Raw genomic sequence first — 26622 nt, 5'->3', positions numbered from 1 at the left:
TTCTCTCTGCTCACAATATGTTACTCATGAAGCGGCAAGTGTACGTTCAAATCGAGCAGCCCGTTTGTCCTCTTTTGAAGGACTGTGCATATAAGAGTAGTTACAGGAACTATCTTTATGCTACTTATATAATGACCACTTCAACACGAAGCATGCCCTGAGTTAGAGATTAATGCATTGCATCTTGCTTCGAACCTAATTAAAGACGTGTTACACTATATTAAGTAACTATTGCCTTACTGATTTGAAATAAATCTTAAAATGAACAGCTGTATCTCTTTATGCATTTTTTTTTAGTTTAATCCGCGACTTGTAAGCGCTTCAGTAAGTAGGCTTCCTGAGCGATCGCCGCAGTAGGTTTTGTTTTGTTCGATACGGTACATCGGTTGGTCTTTGATTGCAGACGTTTTTCATATTCTTTGCTGCCGCCTAATTTGGCATTTGTGTGCTTCGTTAACGCGCCAGCAACGATATTTGTCGGTTATAGACCACATTTTCTTAAATTCGTTATATTAAACCATCTCATTTAGAGCACTTGTGTTACTTACGGAAGGCTTTTGGTGGTTTCTTAGATAACCTTTAGGAATGTACTGTTGAATTGCTGACTAGTTAACCCCTCATACTTTGTAATAGACTTCTTAAACGAAGGTGATTTTTTCCGAACATATGTACGCACGAAATACAAGTACTGTAACTGTTAAATAGGTTCTTTAGTGAGCCACGAATTAAATCGGTCTCAAAATTTATCTGCAGTCTGACGGCAGCTTTATAATACATTTCACTCTTAGATTTTGCCATTGAAGTGCCCCAGCTCCCACAAGGTTTGTGACGCAAGGGAACATGGGTCCTTTCATAGGTAAGCAATTTTGCATGCACATCGATTGGTTTAGTTTTTGGTAAATTTAGCATCTTATCATTTCACTGAGACTTGCTGCCTGAGTTGTGAATGAAAGCTAAAAATGAATGAAAGCCAGTTATATCACTGTCGTTTTTTTTAAGGCAAAAGCCCTTAATGGATCACTCTCGCGGCCATGATGGCGTCCGTCTATGTCTAACGCTTTAGTTTGATGACGTCATCAGTGATGTAGTATGTCATACCTTGAAATAAATGGTGGCATCATCAGTGGTGTAGTATGGCGTACTTTGAAATGATTTATGATGTCATAAGTGGTGTAGCATATTGTAACCTTGAAAATATTAATGGCGTCGCCAATGGTGTATTGTGTCGTGTCTTGAAATTGATGACATCAGTAGTGTGGTATGGCATATCTTGAAATGACTGATGACGTCATCATTGGTAGTATATTGTGCCTCGAAAGGAGTATGAAAATGCGTTCATAACAAGGCGACGTCATACACTGTGACATCACATCCGGTCATGACTAATAACCTGAAGGGACGTCATAAGGACGTAAGATTGGGACATGACACCACGACTAGTGATGACGTCACCAGGCGATGCATGCTTATATGAAGCTGACCCCGCCGACCGTTCGTTCCAGGCGTCCGTGCAGCGACATTCATCTGGCGCTTCCTCGAACGCCGCTCCACACACAATATAGAAGCAGATGGTACAACAGGCGTCAGCCATGTTTCAAATTAGTTTACATGAAAGAAATGACACGGTATCTGTCACAATTATCCGCGGACACCTTAACCGAGCCGTTAGGAAAAGGAGGAAGGCGGGAGTGCAAAAAAATAAGAGAAATAAGTGCCGTAGTGGAGTGGTCCAGACATCCACGCAATATATAGTAGCTTTCAGCTCATCACAGTTTAGTTTTTCAAAGTGCCACCTAGAATTTTTTACAGCACGGAATGCATCTCCTAAGGTTAATGGAACACCCTGTGAAACTTGTGACAAGCTCAAAATGACGAAAACGCTTAAGCAATTACTAAATATTATCCTTTGTGCGACTTCACAATCCACATCTAAGCAAACAATTCCTGTGAGCAGGGTTCGAATAAGCGCCAAGCTGAGGCGCATAAGTTTCGCTGTACGCTGTATAGAACAACTACGCAATCACCCGTGCATAACACCGGCCGAGTAAAACACTCAGTCCAATAAACAGGACTTTAGATGTCGTCTTCATCTAGTTGATTACTTTGTTCCATATCTTCAGGTGGAAACAACAGTGCAAAAAGTCCGCAGTGGCGAAAGGGCAGCAAAGCTGGACAGGGAACCTAGGCTATATTTGTTCTGTAATAAACTCATAACTATATCAAATGCTGCTCGAATATCAATCAGTCACGGTAATTTCGCGATCACTAAGTCTTCTGCGCTTCTGGTGGGAAAAGAATTTACGCCAATTCCTCGTTTGCGCACGATCTCAACAATATTAGACGCCTGCAAAAAAGCTGCCTATTACTTCGGATGCGCCACGGGCCAATATGTGCGTTGTTCGTACTACCAGCATCCCTACAATACAACCGCTTCACCGATGGCACAATGACCGCGTTCCATGGCAGCGCGGCCGTTAATGTGCTTGGCCGCCGGCTTTATTTGCCGCCGTCTCGGGTCCGAGCCGGCGGCTAGAGAGCGCTGAGATACCGTCAGATATGGCATATGAGCGTGAAGAGGTCTATGGTCGTGCGCCCATGGTGCAAACAGGTGAGCAGATTGTAGCTCTCTTCAATGCTCCACTACGTTCGAAGCGGCCGCACATCGAAGCTAAGTAGGAGGTCATTCGAAGGACCACCTTCGGATTTCTATGGGACTGCTCCACATTGCTTTGATGTGCGCCCGTAAGGATGCATTGACGCATTGAAGGGAGCTGCTTTGCTCGCGAGTTCACGCTATAATCAGTCGACGCTTTACGTGGACGCAGAGTGTAAGGTCTGCAAATGCTGGAACATTGTACCATAGTTAAGAGCAAAAGAATGCTGCTTACGTATCACATGCCATATCTCTTATACTTCGTCCAGTTATAGGCACATAAAAGCATTGTTAAGTGGAGAGGTGTGCCTGAAATTATAATTCCTACCGAACTACAGTTCAGGGCTGTTTGCGGTGCGTATATAAATTTCCAGCAATGAAGAGAGGCGTTGTCCATTCGTCATTTCGTGTGCATCGTTTTTACTCTGTGAGCCATCAAAGCAATATGCGTGCGCCAAACGCAGGTCTTCATTTCTAGAACGGCGCATCATTATGATTTATGGGCTATAAAATATTGTGATATTTATTGCTATTATTTTTACGGCTGAGCACGTAGTGCTAGCCTCCGTAAAGCCACCTTTACGTTTGGATACACAATGATGATCCTGCTCCACAGGACCGTTTTTATTTTTTCTGATGTTTAGAAAATTGAGGGCGGAACGATGGTGAGCAACAAGAACTTCAGCATACTTTAAGTTTCCTTAACATATAAATTAACTATTTGGGTTCCCTTTTACGAAGGGAATTCCCACAATCGTATTTCATTTCTATTTTCCAACGTCGGTGGCTTGCACTTGAATTATTGACATATTTTTAGGAAACACCGACTGTAGCCAAATTCTCTTATTTTTCTAGCTACATAGCTAGTTCACTGGAACATTGTGGAAAAGAAATCTGTATGGAAAGTTTAAAGGCTATGAAATATATATGTATTTCGATTAATTTTACAAGAGTAATGTTACAGAAAAACGTGCCAAAACACCTGGTAACGACTTTATATTCGATGTTCTAGAAGTCAGCTTTCTTTTTGAATGCTTTGCAACTGTGTTTTCATGATCATGTACGCCATGTTTCGTTCTGGTGAAATCGCAGATGCAAGGAACATCATGCACGCCAAAGTCAGAACTAAGGTTTTGTTTGGCTGCATCTTCCTGGCGCTTACCTTATGGATACATTGCGAAGCGAAACGTAAGTGATAATTAGCTAGAATAGCAGCTTGGGCATGTTGGTTATGGTTATGCATCTTGAGGATAACAGCGCGGAGCACAGGACGGGAGCACAAGATTAGAGGACGACACAACGAGCGCTGCGTTGTGTCGCGCTCGTTGTGTCGTCCTCTAATCTTGTGCTCCCGTCCTGTGTTCCGCGCTGTTATCCTCAAGGTAAGTGATAATGTATTCCCAAACATATTCCAAGTGTTTCATAACTGCCATTTTTGCGCTTTGCTAGTCAAACGATATCGGAGAACAAGCGAATTTGCCCCTTTATTATGCATCCATTTATACTATTACCATTAACGTAATTGAAGGTTGATATTGCCAGGGTGATAATAATGATATTGCCAGGGGGCGCTCGGAGCGAAAGATGTTGAAGTGGCGCTCAGAGCAAAAGACGAAGTGAATCGGCTCCGGACTCGCAGGACGCATCTAAACCTTTGACCGTGTAATTCCACCTGTACCGGCTCTGTTAACCTTGCCCCAGTCGCCAATACCGTGACAAATCTGGTGGAGGTCAGGTCTGATGTCCCGTACCCCTGCGCTCAACAGGAGTGCTGGTCATATATTCGAGGAAACGCCTGTTCACAGCAACAGCCGCAGGCAACGAGGCCTATCACCTCAGTTTTCCGCATCGGCCATGACTACCGGCGGCCACGACGTCGTCGAAATGCCTGGAGCGGCCCCTAATTACGTGACGTTTCAGAACCCCTGCGTCCCAAAGACCTTTCACGGAGACACCTATGAAGACGTCGACGACTGGTTGCAGCACTATTAAAGGGTAGCTATCTTCAACCTCTGGGATGACGCCGCCCGGCTTCGCAACGTCTACTTCAGCCTTGAGGATGGCGCTCGTGCATGGTTCGAGAACCATGAAGACCAGCTGTCTTCCTGGAGTGAGTTCAAGCATCATCTTGCGGCTACTTACGGTAGCTCAGATCGCCACGAACGTGCCGAACGCGCTCTCCAATCTCGGGTTCAAATGCCTAACGAAACCGTCGCGGCATGTATCGAAGACATGACACGCCTCTTCAAGCGGGCAGACCCTCCAATGTCCAAGGACAAAAAGCTGCGCTACCTCATGCTTGGCGTCAAAGAGCAGCTTTTTGCTGGCCTAGTGCGCAGTCCACCGAAAACTGTCGCAGAATTCCTTGAGGAAACATCCACGATAGAAAAAGTGTTTCAGCAGCGAGCTTCGACACAGAATCGTACCGTCCACGCCACCTCCGTCTCTGCCGAGTTACCATCGCATGACATGGACGCATCGGCGCTACGGGAGCTCGTACGTTAGATTGTGCGCGACAAACTAAGACTGCTGTATGGCGCACCTCAAACAGCTTTACCTCCATTGCTAGCGTTGTCCGCGACGACGTGCAGCAAGCGCTCCGGCCTCCGTTTCCAAGCGGTGAACCTCACCCTGACCCTCCTCTTACGCCACCTGAGTGTCACCGCCCCACATACGCCGAGGTACTACAATACTCTCCACCCCAGTCGCCAACCCTCATTCCTGCTAACGTAGCTGCACCGACAACACCGGCCCCCGTGATTCAGTACGTAACGGATTCCCTACCGTCTAGACGGAAAGCGGACGAGTGGCGTAACCCCGACCGACGGCCTTTATGCTTTCACTGCGGCAAACCGGGTCATGTCTATCGGCGCTGTCCCTACCGTCGACTGGGCCTCGAAGGTTTTTTCGCCGATTCTCCGCGGCCTCGCTACGGCGAACGGCCCAGAGCCGTTGAAGATTTCATCAATGACCAGCGCCGTGGTGTTCCTTCTCGTCTGCGGGAATCTCGATCACCGTCGCCCAGGGCTCGCCCTTCGCCATCTGCTGCGAGGTCCTCATGGGCAGCGCGGGGCCGATTGCCCAGCCCCCAGCGGGAAAACTGAAACCAGCAACCTTAGGGGGTAGGTTCGCTGGACATCGCTGCGCGGGAGACCTCCCATCGACGCGGACACGGAAAGACTACGCATCAGCATTGGAAAAGTACGCGGTTGCCGATAATAACGCTACCTCGACGCCACACGACGCACCCGCAACGACGACGAATTGCCGGTGGAACCGATGGCGCACCAACGCACCCGCAACAACGACGAATTGCCGGTGGAACAGATGACGCGACAACGCACCCGCAACGACGACGAATTGCCGGTGGAACGGACACCGCAACAACGCGCCTGCAACAACGACGAATTGCAGGTGGAGCATACCGCGTAAACCGACACATAGTACTCAAACACTCAGAAGCCTGATATTCGCAAGCAGCATTCGTTGGACATACGAGTAATACTGGATGGTCGCCATGTTCGAGCTTTGTTGGATACTGGGGCTGATTATTCTATTTTAAGCAGACAGTTCGCCGCGATTCTCAAGAAGGTTTTGACTACGCGGGCTGGCACACACGTTCATACTGCGGGTGGTCATCTAGTTACTCCTCTAGGCATGTGCACGGCCAGGGTTTAAATTCAAGAGTCGACATTTCTGGTAAGCTGCCTCGTTCTGAAAAGCTGCTCTCGTGACCTAATTCTGGGCGTTGATTTTCTTCGTGAATATGGCGCAATTATTGACCTCCGGGATTTTAAGGTCTCGTTTTCTACTGAGAAAGCAGTGACTCTCAGCACTACACAGAGACCACTCAATGTGCTTCGAGTTTATGCGGACAGTGTCACGCTGCCACCCCGAACCAGCACCTTCGTTAATGTCAAATGCAATGCACTTCACGATGGTGACGCAATAGCCGAAACTAACGTCTCGTTACTGTTGACGCAGGGAGTCTGCGTGACTCGCAGTTTGATCCATCTTAACTGTGGTCAGTCCAATGTACTTCTTACAGTGTTTCGCACGAGTATCGACACCTTTTTCGGAACACTTCCGTAGCTTTCGCGGAACGCATATCTGAAGTCTCCGAGTGCTTGTCCACAGAAACTGTGCCACCGCCCACATCCATCGACAACCTCGATATTAGCTCAGAGCTATCGGTGAGCCAACGTGAACAGCTGTTTTCATTGTTACTCGAACTCAGAGAGTGTTTTGCATCATCGTCAAAAGTGCACCAGACTCCCATTGACAAGCACCAGATCGCGACCTTTGATGATGTGCGCCCAATCCACCAGCACCCATACCGCGTCTCTTCGACCGAGCGCGAAGTTATGAAGTCACAAGTTAAACAAATGCTGGAAGATGATGTTATCCAGCCTTCAAATAGCCCATGGTCCTCCCCAGTCGTTCTAGTTAAAAAGCAAGACGGCACGTTACGTTTTTGCGTCGATTACCGCAAGTTGAACGCCTTAACCAAGAAGGATGTTTACCCCTTGCCGCGGATAGACGACTCTCTTGACCGCCTTCGGCGTGCGAAGTACTTTTCGTCAATTGATCTAAAAAGTGGCTACTGGCAGATTGAGGTAGATGAGCGAGATCGTGAGAAGACGGCGTTTGTCACACCCGATGGACTTTACGAATGTAAAGTTCTACCTTTCGGACTTTGTTCCGCGCCGGCCATATTTCAGTGGTTGATGTACACTGTCCTCGCCAGGCTTAAATGGCAGGGTTGCCTAGATGACGTGGTGGTCTTCGCAGAATCGTTTGCACAACATCTTAAGCGCCTGCGGTCAGTACTCGAAGCCCTTCGATCCGCTAACTTGACACTTAAGCCACAGAAATGTCACTTTGGCTACCGAGAGCTTAAATTCCTCGGTCATGTCGTAAGCGCTGCCGGCGTGAAGCCCAACCCTGACAAGCTCACTGCTGTTGCGGAATTTCCGATTCCACGTGACAAGAAAGCTGTTCGCAGATTTCTCGGCTTGTGCAGTTATTACTGGCGTTTTATCGATAACTTCGCTGATCTTGCTGAACCGCTGACTCGGCTCACCCTGGGAGACACCCCTTTTGTTTGGAGTCACGAGCAAGAAACGGCTTTTACGAAGTTGCGTCTCCGTCTCCAAATGCCGCCTGTTCTAGCCGATTTCGATGAGCACGGTGAGACAGAAATCCACACCGACGCCAGTAACATTGACCTTGGGGCGGTCGTCGGAAGGTTCCGCAATCAAAGCCTGCAGGCCTCCTCGTGACCATAATACCACCACGCGCACCATTTGATCAAGTCGGCATGGACCTTCTCGGTCCTTTCCCTCTTTCCTCCGGTGGCAACCGTTGGATAATCATCGCCACAGACTATCTGACTCGATATGCCGAGATCAAAGTGTTACCTAGTAGGGCAGCATCTGAAGTTGCGCATTTCTTTGTAAACCAGATCATGCTGCGGCACGGTGCTCCGACCTGTATTATTACTGACAGAGGGACTGCCTTTACTTCAAAAGTGATGGCCGAAGTCTTTCATCTCAGCGGTACGGCGCATCGAAAAGCTACTGCTTACCATCCGCAGACCAACGGGCTGACAGAAAGGCTTAATAAGACCATTGCGGATATGCTGGCGATGCATGTCGACGCCCAACACAAGACTTGGGATGCTATCCTACCATATGTGACATTCGCGTACAATGCGGCAGTCAAAGAGACGACACGTTTCACGCCGCTTCGCCTAGTTTACGGCAGGGAGGTTCGAACGATGCTGGACGCAATGCTTCCTTGCAGAACAGATACCGAGTTTTCTGCAAACGCAGAGCAATTTGCGCAAGATGCTGAGCAAGCGCGCCAACTAGCACGCGTTCACATCGCCCAGCAACAGGACGAGGATTCACGCCGGTACAACCTCCGCCACAAACAAGCTTTCTACAACACCGGGGACCAGGTGTGAGTGTGGACTCCTGTTAGACGCCGTGGCCTATCAGAAAAGCTGATTTGCCGTTACTTCGGACCATATAAAATCTTGCAGCACCTCAGCGACGTTAACTATGAGGTGCTCCCAGATGGCCCAGAGCAGAGAGGCCGTCGGCTACCTCGTCCAGAGACAGTTCATGACCTACGCATGAAGCCGTATTTTACGCGGTAACTGAAAAACGCTTCTACAAACTTTTTGTTTTTTTTGCTTTTGTCCACCTGTGTGCATGTGTGCCGTGTGCGTCACGCTTAAGGAGGGAGGAATGCCAGGGGGCGCTCGGAGCGAAAGACGTTGAAGTGGCGTTCAGAGCAAAAGACGAAGTGAATCTGCTCCGGACTCGCAGGACGTACCTAAACGTTGGACCGTGTAATTCCACCTGTACCGGCTCTGTTAACCTAGCCCCAGTTGCCAATACCGTGACAATAATTCTCACAAGTCGTAGTTCTTTGTAACAAATAATAATATTGTCACGCTATTGACGACGATGAAGGATGGTGATGGTGGGACAGAAGAGGAAGAAGAAGCGTTGGTGCCTGGGGCTAGTAGGCTTCACCTTATCCCACTGCCATATCACTGTAAATAAACACCCCTTTGCTATTTCATCGTAACAACTTGGTGGAAGGTGCTCCGTTCGATCCCCAAGTACGGCGCAGCAAGAACAACTCGAGTTTCGACGTAGTCGCCGCCTTGCTGGACTGCCACCGCTTCCAAACATCATGGACCACACCGATTCTAACCGTGCCAGCCGCGACGCTTCAAGCCAGGCTGGTGACAGGCCTGCCCCCTCCAGCTCTATTCCCTGCCAGCCTTACCGGGAACCACCACCGTTTGCAGGAGAGGAAGGTGAGGATGTTGAGAAGTGGCTACTTCATTATGAACGAGTTAGTCGGTACAACCGGTGGGACCCTATCACCATGCTCACAAATGTCGTCTTCTTTCTAACTCACACGGCGATGACATGGTTCGAGAATAACGAGGACAATTTGACAACTTGGGAACGGTTTGCCACCGAGATCAAACAGCGTTTTGGTGACTCTGTACCGAGCAAAAAGCGGGCTGAGCAGACCCTTGCCCAAAGAGCTCAATTGCCGGATGAAACTTGTACCACTTATACAGAAGAGATCCTCAGATTGTGCAGATGTGTCAATTCCAACATGCCCGAAGAAGACAGAGTCGGCCACATTTTGAAGGGTATCGCGGCTGACGTGTACAACTTTTTAATCACCAAAGACAGCCTTGAAACCGTCTCCGATGTCATTAAACACATCCGCGCTTTTCAAGCTCTGAAAATGCGTCGTATTGTGCCAAAATTTGGGCGGCTGGCCAACGTGCCTACCGTGGCCAGCCTTTATGACCACGCCCAAATAGATCTTCCGTCGACGATCCGGCAAATCGTGCGGGAAGAACTCCTGCGGCTCAACCCACTTCCCCTGCACGAATCTGCTGAAGTCTCTGTCCAGAGGGTATCTAGACGGCCGGCTTCACCACCACAAGCGATTACCGTTCAGCCTTTCCCACAAGCTCCTGAAGTTGCAGCTTCCATTGACTATCCTCCTATGCATTTCGCCAACCGGAATGCGTCGGTGCCTGACGCCCCAAGGTATGACGTCGCCTCAAGTGCACATAGATCTTCCATTCGATCTACCAGGATTCCTGAGCAGTATGAGCATTCAGCCAGACCTACGATGCACCCAGCTGTTCCCTGCTCTTATTCGCAACAGCATTTTCTACCTTCCCCGCCGATATGCTACCGCTGCGGTGTCGAAGGTCACATCGCCAGACACTGCCGCAGTAGGTTCCCACCTCGCTATAACCGTCCGGCGCTTCCAACAGCACCCAACAATCGGCAATACAATCCTGTTTTTCAACAATCAAATACTCAGCGTGGGTATTACCGCAACATCCATAACCAGAATATCCGCGACCACTCCCCTGCATCTGATATAATTGTTACTCCACCACCCGCCTTCCGTGCGCGTAGTTCTCCATCACCACGACGGCGCTCCATGTCGCCTCAGCATCCTCAGCAGGAAAACTAACCAGCGCGACCAATGGGGGTGAGGCCGCTGGAAATGTGCTGTGTGCCAACATCCCTCCAACTATAATGCTCAAAAACAAAATTCGTGTGTTTATTGATGGTGTGTATACATTAGCTTTGGTGGATACGGGTGCGACTGTGTCTGTGATGAGTAATCAGTTTAGGCGCTTGTTGGGACGCAAAGTGATGTTTGAATATGACCGTGCTTCAACGTTTTGTGGTGTGAGTGGAGAGGCGTTGCGGCCACTGGGTGTGTGTAGTGCGCAAGTGTCTGTGGGTGGTGCAATTTTTCAAGCCGAATTCGTAGTCTTACCCCACTCTACGCATGACATCATTTTAGGAATGGACTTCTTGAAGTTTTGTGGCGCTACCGTAGACTGCCGAAGTCAGGAGGTTCATTTTGACGGCTCGCATCTGCAGACTCTTTTTGAAAGTGGCCGTGATGAAGAAAGTTTTTAGTATTACCGAAGACACAGTAGTTCCACCCTTGTCTGCCATGTTCGTCCCCGTGTCCGTTCCACTTCTTGAGAACGTTTCATTCCAGGCCTTGGTGCACGCAGTTCACTCAGCATGCCTGAAGGAAAATGTAACTATCCCTCACTGTATGATATCCATGCATCAGGGTAGTGCCTCGTTATGGACCATCAATTCATCGTCCGAGCCCGCAGTTTTACCAACGCGATTGAAGCTTGCCTCCTGTAGACCCGATGCGCCCCACGTCGTTGCTTTGGTCACAGATGCTACGAGTGCCACCGTACCTCTGTCTGCTGATGAAACTTCGATCTTCCGCATGATCAGCGCCGATCTCAGCTCACCTCAACGCCGTACTCTTGTGGATATTCTTCTACCTTTTTCGCCTATGTTTGACTTTTCTGAAACAGATGGACCAACCTCTCGCCCTGCACATCAGACCCATCATAGCATCGACACTGGTTCGGCTCGTCCCATTCGTCAAAAGCCATATCGCGTGTCCCCATCTGAGCGCAAAGTCATTCATGAGCAAGTGGAGGACATGCTACAGAAGAAGGTGATACAGGAGTCATCTAGCCCCTGGGCTGCCCCTGTTATTCTTGTACGCAAGAAAGACGGTTCGTGGCGATTCTGCGTCGATTATCGGCGTCTAAATTCTGTTACGAAAAAGGACGTCTATCCTCTTCCTCGCATAGACGATGCCCTCGACTGCCTCTCTGGTGCGTCCTATTTTTCTTGTCTTGATCTCAGATCTGGCTACTGGCAAATTCCAATGGACCCTGCGGATAAGAAAAAAACAGCCTTCGTAACGCCAGATGGCCTTTATGAGTTTAATGTTATGCCATTCGGGCTGTGTAATGCGCCAGCTACATTTGAACGCTTTATGGACACAGTTTTGCGCGGCTTAAAATGGGACATTTGTCTTTGCTTTCTGGACGATGTCGTCATATTTGGGAAATCCTTCCAAGAACACAATGACCGTCTAGTACGTGTCTTGAATTGTCTGCACAACGCCGCCCTAATTCTGAACCCCAAAAAGTGCCGCTTTGGAGAGCGCCAAGCGCTGGTGCTAGGACACCTTGTCAATGGTGATGGTGTAATGCCGGATCCCCAGAAAACTGCCGCTGTTGAGTCTTTTAAACCCCCGCAGACAGTGAAGGAGTTGCGCAGTTTTCTAGGGTTGTGCTCGTATTTTAGACGCTTTATACATCGCTTTGCTGACGTTGCTTACCCACTGACGTGCCTTCTCCACAAAAACTCTACTTTTAACTGGACACCAGACTGCGACGCGTCATTCCGTCAACTGAAGTTTCTTTTAATATCGAAACCCATCCTACGTCACTTCTATCCTACTGCAATGACAGAAGTACACACGGACGCTAGTGGAATTGGTCTCGGTGCAGTCCTTGTCCAACGGCACGATGAACGAGAGCATGTTATCGCGTAATCAAGTCGTACCCTGAGCAAGCCGGAGCGAAACTACACAGTCACCGAACAGGAATGCCTAGCTGTAGTTTTCGCTGTGCAGCGTTTCCGTTCATATTTGTACGGACGTTCGTTTACTATCGTAACTGACCATCATTCACTCTGTTGGTTGCGGAACCTTCGAGACCCATGTGGTCGCCTCGCACGCTGGGCCCTCCGGTTACAGGAATATGACTTTGCCGTGGTTTACAAAAGCGGGAGGCGTCATGCAGACGCAGATTGTCTTTCTAGGATGCCAATGGCCACGACTGGACCTGAAAGCGACGATTTCGACAATTATATATCGACCTCCGAGCCAGCGTTCCCCGACACGAATGTTTTCAAAACGGAACAGCAAAATGATACCAGTCTGCAGCCTCTCTTTGCCCAAGCCAACGTACCTACAAGCCGTTTTTGTGTGCATCATGACCTCCTATGGAAAAAGAGTTATTCGCCTGTCGGCCAGCGATACCTACTCGTAGTTCCCAAGACGTTGTGCACGGACGTATTGCGTGTTATGCATGATGATCCAACTTCTGGGCATTTGGGATCGGTTCGAACACTCCACCGTGCTCAAGAAAGATTTTACTGGCCCAGAATGCGCTCGACGGTTGAACAATACGTTGCCAGTTGCGAGCAATGTCAACGCCACAAACGTCCAACTGCAACTCCGTCTGGCTTGCTGCACCCTGTGAAGACCCCGACAGCACCGTTTGATCAAGTAGGAATTGACCTCGTAGGTCCGTTTCCGAAGTCCGTGGATGGAAATCGCTGGATTGTAATCTGCGTGGACTATCTCACACGTTACTGTGAAACCGCCGCTCTTCCATCTGCTACGGCGCATCAGGTGTCGCTTTTCTTGCTGCACTCAGTCATCTTACGACACGGGCCGCCACGAATTGTCATCACTGACCGGGGCCGACAATTCACTGCTGATGTTGTTGAAGGGCTCATGCGTTTATGCGCCGTAACTTTCCGACATTCGGCGCCATACCATCCCCAGACAAATGGCTTGACTGAGCGCGCCAGCAGAACGCTTATCAACATGCTAGCCATGTATGTGGACGCAGGGCATAGGAACTGGGACACCATACTGCCCTTCATCACGTATGCGTTTAATACCGCCACGCATGAGACGACTGGGTACAGTCCATTTTTTCTGCTCTATGCCAGACCGCCACGCTACTCTCTGGATACTATCCTGCCCTTCACAAGCCGTGAAGACCCCTGCCTGGCTGAGACCCTCTGTCTCGCCGAAGAAGCTCGGAGAGTCGCCCGATTACGGTCTGGTGCTTCACAAGAACGTTCTAAAGTGCGATATGATGCCAGTCACCGGCGGGTCACGTACTCTGTAGGGGATTTAGCCTGGCTATGGCGTCCAATTCGGCGCCGTGGCCTACATCAAAAACTCTTGGCCCATTATGACGGCCGATATGTGGTTATCAAACGCCTTAGTGATTTAACTTATGGAATAGCCCGCCTGACAGCATCGGGTCGCCGGTCTGCCAAAACCGAACTGTGTCATGTTGCCCGCTTGAAGCCGTGTCAGCCTCGCACGACTCACGAACACGCCCAGAGGGCTTCGTCTGAGTAGGGGGGAAATGTCACGCTAATGACGACGATGAAGGATGGTGATGGTGGGACAGAAGAGGAAGAAGCGTTGGTGCCTGGGGCTAGTAGGCTTCACCTTATCCCACTGCCATATCACTGTAAATAAACACCCCTTTGCTATTTCATCGTAACAATATTATTATATTCAATCAATCAATCTTCATTTATTGTGCGCAAGAACAACCATGTGGTCTTCGTGCTTGAGCACACAAAAAAATGCACACACAAGTTTTACGCATACAGACAGAACACATGAAACGAGAAATAGACAAAAAGAGTCACGGAGAGAAAGAAATCAATTAGTAGCATGTCTTGCATACTCGGTGAGACAATTGTAGAGCATATCACGAAAACCAAAAGTGATAGAGAATAAATCCAAACAAATAACTGTCATTGACTATAGTAATATAGAAATATACATAAAATAAACAACCACTCGAGGCGCAACAAGTGTGTGCTAAAACACAGGCTAGAAATACATGAAATACAAATAGAAATGGAGTTTAACTCGTGACAGTAAGATTCGAATATAAAGTTTAAACTTAAAATATAATAGAAATGGATAAAAAGCCGTTCAAGATACAAACAGCACTGAACAGAAGAAAAAGCAAAAAGTGAAGTAAATGTAAAATTTAGGCTAGTGAGTGGAAGTTATATGTGCTAAAGTACTACTTAGAATACAACGCTACGAACATTCAGTGTAAATAAAGAGAATATAATGTAATAGGGCGTTTATTGACGCTCAGATGGAGAGCTGTGAGGAGAGGACCTTGCAACGGCGAGCCCAGCGTACTTTTTCTTTGTCTTCGTCGCACAACGCACTGGTGCATGTCGATGGCTGAAGTGCTGACTATCACAGTACATTTTCCCCCGGGGAAAAAAAGGAGCCATCCTGGCGACTTATGGCGCGGAAAGCACAGCGGTGTCATAGAATGGCTTCAATTGGTTCACGTGGACTGTTTCACGACCACGGCGACGCAAGTCCGCAGAGGGCGTGACGGGCTCAACTACGTAGTTGACTGCAGATGTTTGCAGGAGGACCCTATATGGCCCATGGTAGCGAGCAAGAAACTTCTTTGAAAGGCCAGGGATTGTGGAGGGCACCCAGAGCCACACCAGAGAGTTCGGGAGATATGACGAAGCTTCGCCGGTATCACGGAGGAATTTTTGTTGCCACTGATTTTCTGTTGTGAGAGAGCGGGCGAGCTGACGGCATTCTTCTGCGTACGTGACGGCATCGGATAGCGGGGAAGATTCGGAAACGTCAGGGCGGTAGAGAAAAAGTGTGTCCATAGTACAGGGTGGCTCGCGCCCGTAAAGGAGAAAGAATGGAGAGAATCCAGTAGTGGTCTGTGTCGCGGTGTTATATGCGTAAGTAACAAATGGTAGAACTTGGTCCCAATTGGAATGGTCGGTGTTCACGTACATTCGCCCAAATCTTTAACTGGCGTGCGCGAGCGGCGACTTTTCTGTGCGTCAGCGCCATATGACGGAGCGAAGTTGGAAACAGGATGAGGCTAAGCGCATGCTCACAAAGCACGCTCAGCTGGACGCGCCGTCTGCCAGGCTGTTCCTTTTTAAGGACGTCACCCCTCCTTATCGCATTTCGACGAGCAGCCAGCGTGAGTAGGCGAATGGTTTTGCTCTTGGCTGCTGCGACGCTGTTCTTCGGAACGTAAAATACGAGCAAAACCATTCGCCTAATCACGCTGGCTGCTCGTCGAAACGCAGCCAGCGTGATTAGGCGAAACGCAGCCAGCGTCGTCGTGGCAGAGGATAGACGTCCTTGCGCGTGATCTTGTTGAGCCGGCGGTAGTCGACACAAACTGACAGGAGCCATCTTTCTTAGGTACCAACACAAATGTACTGTGAACCCAGCACCTCCACCTATTGTAATAGGGCGTTTATTGACGCTCAGATGGAGAGCTGTGAGGAGAGGACCTTGCAACGGCGAGCCCAGCGTACTTCTTCTTTGTCTTCGTCGCACAACGCACTGGTGCATGTCGATGGCTGAAGTGCTGACCATCACAGTGCAATAATAATAATAATAATAATAATAATAATAATAATAATAATAATAATAATAATAATAATAATAATAATAATAATAATAATAATAATAATAATCCCGTATTTGCGCCCTATGACTTGACACAGACAACTGGCAGTAAAGCTGCTATACAGGACAGATTGTTAAGCCTACCGGCCTCCCTATACACTTCCCAGAAAAGCATGGCACATCACTTAAAAAGCAAGAAACTGTATAAAACAGTACAGAAAATTAACTCAGGTTTTCTACGTAAGAATGCTTTACTGATTTCATTTTCTGATAATTTATGTGATCATAAGGTGTGCTAGAAAGAAGAAAAAGGTCACTCAGGCAGTTTAAGTAACAGCAAATAGAAGCGCAATGGCGGTTATTTAGATATTAGATAAATCAAATAAATTACGGTCATTGTACTTTAATCAACATTCAAAAAATGAGCAAATATAGAACATCAAACGCGACAAATAAAGCATACCAATGCCAGAGAGGCCGCTTACTCTGCAATAAATTAATTGCGAAGTTCTTTAGCCGTTATCACGATAGCTATTGATATCTCGTTATGACAATGTAAATTTTCAAAACAAGCTAATGTGCCTGTTTCCAGTATGGCGAAAAGTGTTCAATATCACATTCTACTCATGTTTAATGAGCCGCACAGTGGCAGTGAGTGAACAATGTTTAGCACTTCTATTCTGCAAGTGGTCTCTACAAATACAAATTTTGTCGCGAGATTTGTGTGCTGTTAATGCGCTAGCCAATAAATATAATAGCGAACTCTAGAAAAACATTTGTGTCCACAGTGCGGCCACTTTATTCGGCAGCCTTAAAAATTTGATGCCGAAGTGATATTGTAATTAAGTCGAATGCTGAGCCCATGTTCTAAGAACACCCCTAAATCCGGCCCACTACCCTTGTTATCCAATATTGCTCTCACCACTGCACGAAATTATTTAAAGTTTTCAATGGCGTCCAGAGGAAGTAAAAGGAAGATGAGGATGGGCAGGAATAGCGTGCCTTATTTCAGGAGCCATCCCGGATTAGAGTTTACATGCGTAATTGAAGGGAACAGCATGCTGGCACATATGACAGGAACGAGGAGTCTCTGCTGTTTTAAACTAGTTAAACTCGTAGGAAGCACATGCTCTTACAGTAATCATGTGCAAACATTGCTCGCTGAGTTATGGTCACTGTAAGGTTGCCGCGGCTCGAGTTCAGCATTTAAACAATGAAAGATTTGCTTGAGTGACATCATTTTCTATGTACTCCTAGCGAAGCGTCGATACGTTGCAGAATATATGTGATAGTTACAGGTTCTGGACTCACGTGACGATTAAATTGGCTTTATACCAGCTTTGTGCTTTGTCAGCATGAGGATTACATTACATAAAAAAAAATCTTGCGCTCCTTGCATAATGTCTGAGGACGATGTTCTGGATATACGTCGCAATTCCCAAAAAAGCCTCTCTGAATACCTTTATGCGACGCTGATATATTCTAGATAATCTCATCCTCAATACAGACCGCCGTATTTCAAAGCCATGCGCCAATGTATGCGTGCCCGCTATGTTTAATAGATTTCTAGATAATGTAATGGCTGAATTCGAAGGGTTTACAGTTGCGGTATCACGCAAATGTCGTTCGAGACAAAAACATCTTGGAAGAAAGTTCCAGTGAGCGCAACTTTTGGGCACTTGCTCAAGCATCGTTCTCCACGAGCTTTTTCAACGCTGCCACCTTTTGAATTCTTTCCCGGCTACCTAAATCACATGATTAAAAATGCTTTTATCCTCCTCTCCTACGTGTTCGCAAAACGTGACATGTCTACGGAAGGCAAGCTTATTTCGCTTTCACAAAACTATTTTCAGTGTTGGAAAGACGAAAAAAAAAAGATTCGGCTGGGTATCCCGAGAGCAGATCTAGTCTCATAGGTAGAGAAATTCCGCCTGCCCTGGCTTTAGCGAGTTGTACTTGCCAATGAAGTTATAATCACTTATACATGTTTAGTAGGAGGAAAAAGCTGGAAAATGTGAAAAAATGGTATGTGTCGCTGCGCGAGAAGGATGCAACATTTTGTTCTTATCTAGCCAGATTGTATGGGGCATGTAACCTTGAGGAATCAAATAAGAACGTTATGTTAGGCTACACCTTAAGACTAGGCTTCCATAACCTACCAAATAAGGGCACTAGGCCCCATGAAGTTATCGTGGCATGAAACTGACATATAAAAGAATCCTGCAATAATAAAGAAGTTGTGATAAAAAATATTAGCTAAGTAAGTTTATTGTGTAGAACATTTAGAAAATTATATTGAATTTTAAATAAATTCAAATTCAATATATCGGTTAGCTTGTGCTTATTATGATGTAAGATCTCGCTGTTTTTAGGAACCTCTAAATATCGGCCGGATAATTTAGTAGCCGTATTTATTGAGTCATGCACTGCACTACGAGCATGTTCAGGCATTCACTGCGACCTATCTTTCAACCTCTTAATGCCCAAGGCCATCGAGCAATGTTTGTGACAGAAGGAGTAAGCAGAGAATAGGACCTCTGCTGCTCAGTAGCCAGTGGATAAAAAAAAGCAGTAGGATAGGTACCCAAATTGAAGTAAAAAGTTGAAACAACAGGGATTGAATGATTAATGGTAGAGTAAAAGCCGCGCGATACTGGCTTACTGCTAATTGCATGGTCAAATTTTAAATTTAAATCTCAGCTACATTGGTCATCTCATGCGAAGACAGAAGTAAGTGGAGGAAACATTGATGCTGGAAAAGGCTGAGGGGTATAAGGGAAAGGGTAGGCAGCGAACTCGATGGTTAGATAGCATACTCGAGACATTGCAGGTGAATGTGTGTTATTCGAAAGGCAGTTAGCGACAGCTTGGCATGATATAGTTTATAGAGTCACGAAGAGTCTGATACGACTGAATGACTAATCTAAACTGAACTCAACTGAAGAGCCGGGAAGGGGCAATAGGAGCATTATTTATTTATTTTATTTATTTATTTATTTATTACATACTGCAGACCCTTGGGTCCAAGCAGAGGGGCATAGTTGAGTACAAAAAAGAGCAAACAACAACAAAAGTAATAAGAAATTATACAATATTAATCGCAATGCATAGCCATCTGTAAATTAGTGTTCTAATCTGATATTGTGCGAGGGAAAAAGGAAAACATAAACGTGTTAGTTCGAGCATAATAGGGTGTCAGTGAGTCAGGATGATGATGTCTCGTATAGCATGTTGATGCAGGAGATATATAAGGGGAATGGTTTATTGCAAGCTTGTTATTTATCAGGAGAGAAAGGAATTCTAGCCTCAGCTGTTTTCCGCGGGATTCAAGTGGGGGAATACAATTTTCTATCATTGTTTGAGAGGGTCAGTCAAACCTAGCGAATTTATTAAATATAAACCGAACTGATTTTCTTTGTATTTTCTCAAGGTGCTTGATATCTGACTTAGTGTGAGGATCCCATACTATGCATGCATGCTCTAGCTTAGGTCTAATGAAAGAGATGTAAGAGAGTAACTTTACGGAAGAGGGTGCATTTTTTAGTTTGCGGAAGGCAGAGGAGCAGATAGTGTTAATATGTAAGCTCCAGGACAGAGTAGAAGTTAAGGTAACACCCAAGTATTTGTAGCTGTTAGTACTGCGCAGTGGTGAAGACCCAAGGGAGTAAGAGAAAACAAGCGGGGCTTTCTTACGAGTAACACGGAGGAATACTGATTTGTCAGCGTTTATCAACATCCCCCATTCAATGCACCAATTTAATATGTTGCTTAAATCATTTTGAAGGACAATGTGATCATGTAGAGTTGTTACATCTTTATACAAAATACAATCATCAGCAAACAGTCTGATTTGAACACCTGGACTCACAACATTCACGATGTCATTAATATATATCAGGAATAACAGGGGACCCAGAACACTACCTTGGGGCACCCCCGACGTGACTGGAAGAATGGCCGAGCTGCATTCGCCAATTTTAACGTACTGCTTTCGTTTAGTGAGGTAAGCAATAATCCAGTGTACAAAAATGTCAGATATGCCAATCATTCTTAGTTTAAATATTAATTTGTCGTGCGGCACCTTATCAAACGCTTTGGTGATGGCCGAGCTGCATTCGCCAATTTTAACGTACTGCTTTCGTTTAGTGAGGTAAGCAATAATCCAGTGTGCAAAAATGTCAGATATGCCAATCATTCTTAGTTTAAATATTAATTTGTCGTGCGGCACCTTATCAAACGCTTTGGTGAAATCTAAAAATATTACATCTATTTGTCCATTATTGTCGAGGGATAACGCAAAATTATGAATTACGGATACCAGTTGTGTTACAGTCGAATAACCCTTTCTGAAACCGTTCTGAAACTCTGTAAGCACATTGTTTTCAGCCAAGAATTCATTGATGCAATTTCCCACAATGTGCTCCACGAGCTAGCAACATTGAGATGTTAAAGAGATGGGGCGATAATTTTGGAGTATTTTTCGATCTCCCTTTTTGAATACCGGAACAACTCGGGCCACCCTCCAGTCAGCCGGGAGCTCCCCCGACAAAAGTGAAACAGAAAAAATTTTAACAAGAAATTTCGCAGAATACCGCTTTATGAAGATATTCGGTATTTCGTCAGGGCCACATGTAGTTTTGGTTTTGAGATTTACCAGCATATTGACAATACCAGCATAAGAAACAAAACTGGCATCAAATTCACGCTTCTGGGAAAACCCGGTAATAACATTTGATACGTACTGAAAAGACACTTTTAGAATATTCATTAAAGTGCTGCGCTATGTCTGTGTCATCAGTTATCAGTGTGTCATCCACTGTTAATTGCGGAGTTGATTTCTTTTTCTCCTTCATATGCTTCCAGAATTTATCAGGATCATTTTTAATGAAATTGGGCAATGAAGTATTATAGTAATAATGTTTAGCTGCGTTCACCTTCTGTTCAAGCACATCCTGAGCTTCTTTTATTTTATTCGGATTGATATGCTTTTTCTTTAACCTTTTTAACTTTCGTTTAGCATGAATCACATCTCGTGTCATCCAGGCTGTACGCTTGTGAACTATATTCTATATGCCTATATGCCTATATGCCGGAGAGGGAGAACCTACAGGATAGTTAGTGATAAATTCTGGACATGAGGGAATGCGTTTATGTACAGGGAACTGGGCGTGCACTACCTTGGTTGTGTCGCGCTAGGAGTCTCGCGCTTCCCTTTAGGGCTGGGGCTTGTTGAAGAATGGCGCCTTACGGAATATATTGCTGAGGAAAGGATGTCAAAAAGCATTCAAATATTAGGTACATTTCGCAGGACCTATGGCTATCATGCTCTATTATTGATGAAATATTTCAAATACGTGACTTTTCAGGCCGCCACATAGCACTGAATAAAAACAAATCACATATGCTTGACCATAAATTCATGTCGAGATCGAGCCGTAGTTACGATGGTATATATTTTTTATTTATAAAGGACGATTTTGTAGAATAAAGTTCAATTTCTAATCACACGAATTATTAACGGTAGTTATTGACAGCCTAAAATGAGTGTATTGCAAGTGCACGCGCAGGGCATCTGTTGCAAAAAAAAGGATAATCAATGGTCGAAAACTTTATTACATTGCTTACTAAGGGAGGTAAGCATAAAAGGGGGATGCAGGATGCCACTTGGACGAATGAGGTTAACAAGTTCGCAGGGGTGAAGAGGATAACGTTAGGACAGGACCGGGCTTAATGGAAGAATATGGAAAGGCCTTCGGCCTGCAGTGGATAAGTACGGCTCATGATAATGGTCGTGTAGTGCAGTCGTCCTCGTTGCAAGGTATTTAAACACATATAACTTGATACATAGTATAGATATCAACTATTACCACAATCAGCTACATAACAGTAAATATTTATGATTTTATACCCGCAATTTGGCGATAGCTATATAAGAATACATCACTTCACCCTATAACGTAGAAGGCCTTTTTAATCACAATGATTGATTACAGGCAATTACCTATAACCTTAAGTTAGTAAAGTGCAATTATACTCGACATTAAATACCCAACATATATGACAAGGCTGTAGAGTAAAGCTCAATTTTTATTTACGAATACCTAAATCATGTTATTTAAGACCTGCATTATTACAGTGCAAAATGCTGAACACAAACTATCCAACTAGATATGAAGAATTTTATCGTGGATTTCAGCTTTAATCACATCTTATGGCGAATGATAACATCCAATGCAGTTATACACCACATAAGCTATCCGATGATGTATGTTAAGAAAAATCAGCTAAAAAGCAAGGAAAACCTAGCATACCGGACAAACACAGCTTTGTTATCCTCGATTCTGATATTTTGCGATGGTGTTTCTTAGAACGATCCGTTGCAGCTATCCCAATTCCCCGTGTTTATCGATGTTACATGACTTGAGGTCGCACCACAAAGTCCAGCTTTTTTCATGATCCCCAATCAACTAGTTTTTTGGTTCGTGGTTTGCGTAGTCTAACGTCCTAAAGCCACTGATGCTATGCGAGTCGTAGTGAAGGACTCAGGAAATTTCGACCACCTGGTAGCATTTAAAGTGCACTGATATCGCACAGCACGTTGGTGCCTAGCTTTTCACCTCCATCGAAAAGCGGCCACCGGTGTCGGGATTCGATCCCGCATCCCGCAGCGCCCCAACTACTGTGCCACCGCATCACATACAATAAACTAGTTGACTGTAGTTAATTACTATACATAATTGTTAAAATAAAGTTTTACAGGTGTACCTAAACGGACGTGTAGTCATGTGGTCATACACTAGTGGGCCTTAGCACACTGTGCAAAATAGACTAGTAGCTAGGCCAGGGACTTCCAATTTTAACCTTGGCCTAGGGTGAAGGTGAGGATTATGGATAGAGCCGTTTTGTGAATTTGGACCGAGAGAGCAGAACTCTCACTCTGAAAAATGAATACGCTTTTGAAAGATCTAATATTATTTTCTATACAAAAAAATGTCGGTCGTAAAATCTAGATCGCATCCTAGTTATTCCTTGCTGTAGCGCGTTATCTTCAGAAGTGATCGTTTGGTTATTAAATGGTTTGTCTCTATATTTAGGCAATTACGAAAAAACTACCATTCGAGAGAAAGCCATTCATCGTGGGAAGGTAAGCTCCGCACTCGTTTTTTGCATTTCATGTTTGCAGACCCGACAGAGACTCTGCTCAGTGTGGCACAATGCACTCTGCTTGCGAAGCGCTGTTCGCTCAGTTGCACAGTAAAATCCTTTCTTGGAATTTATGGCATAACTGCAAGCATACTGTTTCTTTATTCAATAAAAAAAATTGAATTTACGGTCACTAGATTAGAAACATTGTTCATGAAACATAGTTGGATCTACGACGGATAATGAATCCGGAGAAAAATGTTGAACGATCTATAGATTGTGCTTCCAGAGCAAAGCTTCACTTTCAAATGCAGACCCAAAGATAAAATCAGCTATGAAAATGGCCGCGAACAGGAGGCGAGCCTAGGCCACATCTGCATGCTTCGCAGTCGCGCCTGCCCCAGCGCCGACCATTGGATAACCCGACCCCTCTCGTCAGATGTGATGACACGTGCTTTGACTAGCCGCTGTCACACCTGTGCGAAGCGTATTGGCCTTCGCCGCTTCTCCAAAAGCTCGCTCTAATAAGTTGTGCCAAGTGGTGGGCAGTGTGATTCTTTGTATAGATAAAAGGGCAGCCCTCGCCGCCTGACAACCCGAGACAGAAACCGGAGGAAGGTGGCCACTCCTGGCACTATTCTTCTGGGAACCCAAATGGGCAGCGCCGGTTGGAGTGAGGGTTCTTTTGCAACCGGGTGCATGCGTAGTAAATCCCGTCATCGCCCTTTCCGCTTCGGCGGCGAGACAATATTCACTTGCTTTACGCTCTGTCTAAACTGGCTCAGCTGAGTTGGCATAGAGCAATTTTACAATAATGTTTTTCATACTGCGTTCTGTGGTGGCTTATCGTTTACGGCAGATCTGAAGATTGAAAAATGTGAAAGTGTATCGTATCATTGAATACAGAGCTGAATGTACATTTTTTTATATTCTGCAGAAGCCTGAAGTTCCCCTGTGTAGAGATGGAAGGGACACCCCGTACCCGGACGACTCTCCATGCTACGTAAGAGTGCCGTAACGACATTCTTTCGAAGCTTGTTTTTTTTTTACTATTGAAGAAGAATATCATGCTCGCTTTCCGCTACATTTTCTGCCCAGCCTATGGCTGTCTTGCATGGTCAGCATTGTATGAATTGAGAGCAACACCCGTGCTTCTGCAGATGCGGTCCTATTGTGGTTTTGAAATCTACAGCGCGAATATAATCGCACACTATGATCTCCGCGCTTAATTAATAAAGAGCAGGTTCGAATCTCAATCTGAATAGAAACAAAGATATAAAGAAAGCCAACACACACCCTTACACCCACACACACACAGACACACACACTCTGTAGCGATAGAGCAAGTGCTATTTAAAATTATATTTGCTGTTCGATACAGACTTGCTTGCCACTAATACATGTGTGGCATTTGCTGTGAAGCAATCTGGACAGAATTGTATAAGGCATTTCCTATCAGAACACGTTACGAATAATTGGCGGCACGTTAAAACAACAGCTCTTCCACCTTTTTTTTTTTTGCGAATCTTGGAAAAACAGGCCTCGCACAGACGTAGCGTGCAATCAGATAGCAGCCAGTAATTGCCCAAATAAAGACATCAGTGTCAATCCATGTTATTTTATTGGGACAGAGTTAAGAATACTCACAGATTTAGAAAGTTTTCTTTTTTTGTTAAAATGGTTGACTTTAGGGCCAATTTGACAACGCAAGCCGTTACAATGCTGCTTAAGACCGGCGTAGAGACCCATTGTACGATGCGGAGACTCGACCTGAATCACACTTTGGATGATGTGGCCCATCAGGCCAGCTTAGGCGCCCTTTCGAATAAAGACATAAAGAGGGGAAGGAAGGGCAAGCCTTTCTGTGATTTTGTATCTCTCCTTAAAATTAGAATTACCGATATTTCGGTGAAGGAAATGAGGTCAGATTCCTTTCCTCTGGGGGGAAGCAGGACATCGCACGGTTCGTCGCTGTCACCGTTCCTGCTTAATATTGTTTTACATAAGTTGCGCCTGGGGCTAGAAAATATATCTGGTTAAACAAATCTTATACGCGGATTATAATACGTTGCGGGCTACCAGAATGTTGTGATGTATTTAGAGCGTTTAATTAATGTGAAGCAGTTAGCCATGGTGACATAAATTGTGACCAATTTATATTGCTGGCATCTGTTGCTTTTCAGTACTATACTCACCACATTAAGAAGAAAAGAATTTGCCAGGTCGGCAAATGCCAAGACGGAGAGTGTGAAGACATGAAAGAAATGGAATGCCCAGACAAACGCCGCGGATGATGAGCTCCAGTTTTCATCTTTTTTTTTTAACTGGTAAATAAACTCGGCGTGAACAAAAAGCCGAATTCTGTATTACTGCATTTTCCACGTGCGAGGTTTGTCACCAATGACTCCAAGTTAGCGGCGTTTATGCGTCGACACCAGTGTATTAGCAGGTATTCTTGAGATCTCCTCTCAAACAATCAGAGACCACTACGGAACTGCATTGCGAGATTGCTAAGGCATCACTGTTCGCAGATTTTTTTTTTGTGTATTTAAAATTTCCTTTCTGGTTTTATTTATTTTTGTTATTTGAATATTTTTGTCTGCTAATGACACTATGTACTATAAATAATAACAGGATTTATTTAATATTGATATTTTTATTTCCAATCATCTCAAACTATGATTATCCGTTGCCTATTAACATTTCGGGCTTCACCACAAACTGAACAAGTCTGCCGCTGTTAAGAGGCGTGGAAAACTTAAGCGAAACACGTTAAGCGATACCCTTTCTACGGAATCTCGCATGAACTACACGCCAGAACTCACGCGCCACGACGCAGTTGATGGTTGCGTGAGAATTCGACTAAGCAACCGGGCAGTTCGGGCATGCATAGGAGCGCACAACGTCTCATCACTTCAGTCGGTCACGGGTGGACAGCACAATGCAACTGACTCACCACATCTTATCCACCCACCTAACTTTCTGCCGCACCCCGGTATGCTTTCCTTTTTCCTTCCCTTGGAATAAAAATTGTTACCGTAATCGACCATCGGTTGTCCTCTCAGCGCACTACAACCCCTGCCCATGCGCATTTCGTTTTATTTCCACTAAAATGTCACTTACTCGAGTTACATCTTTGGGCCAATCTGCGCGCTTCCCCTCTATTCACGTTACACTTATAATGGTTCCTT

At 45.6% G+C, this 26622-nt stretch overlaps 1 protein-coding gene across 1 annotated transcript; it reads left to right on the top strand.

Annotated features, from left to right (window-relative positions):
• The first annotated feature begins 608 nt into the window (after positions 1–608).
• Positions 609–25781, top strand: LOC146195947 (uncharacterized). The gene is made up of 5 exons (XM_084596302.1): positions 609–856; positions 3746–3841; positions 23383–23432; positions 24369–24434; positions 25615–25781. Exons 1-5 carry the CDS (start codon positions 841–843, stop codon positions 25723–25725), a joined length of 339 nt encoding a protein of 112 aa, XP_084452428.1. The 5' UTR covers positions 609–840; the 3' UTR covers positions 25726–25781.
• Positions 25782–26622: the final 841 nt, after the last annotated feature.

The sequence above is a fragment of the Amblyomma maculatum genome, chromosome 3, assembly GCF_055883805.1.
Source record: "Amblyomma maculatum isolate TAMU_Amacu chromosome 3, ASM5588380v1, whole genome shotgun sequence".
Lineage (NCBI taxonomy): Eukaryota > Metazoa > Arthropoda > Arachnida > Ixodida > Ixodidae > Amblyomma > Amblyomma maculatum.
This window is presented reverse-complemented; position numbering and strand designations above follow the sequence as displayed.

What these genes read in the sequence shown, in the direction of transcription:
- LOC146195947 (XM_084596302.1), top strand. An exon ending in GATACATTGCGAAGCGAAAC is followed by an intron (nt 3,842 to 23,382) that starts GTAAGTGATAAT and finishes CTCTATATTTAG; the next exon opens with GCAATTACGAAAAAACTACC. An exon ending in AAGCCATTCATCGTGGGAAG is followed by an intron (nt 23,433 to 24,368) that starts GTAAGCTCCGCA and finishes TATATTCTGCAG; the next exon opens with AAGCCTGAAGTTCCCCTGTG.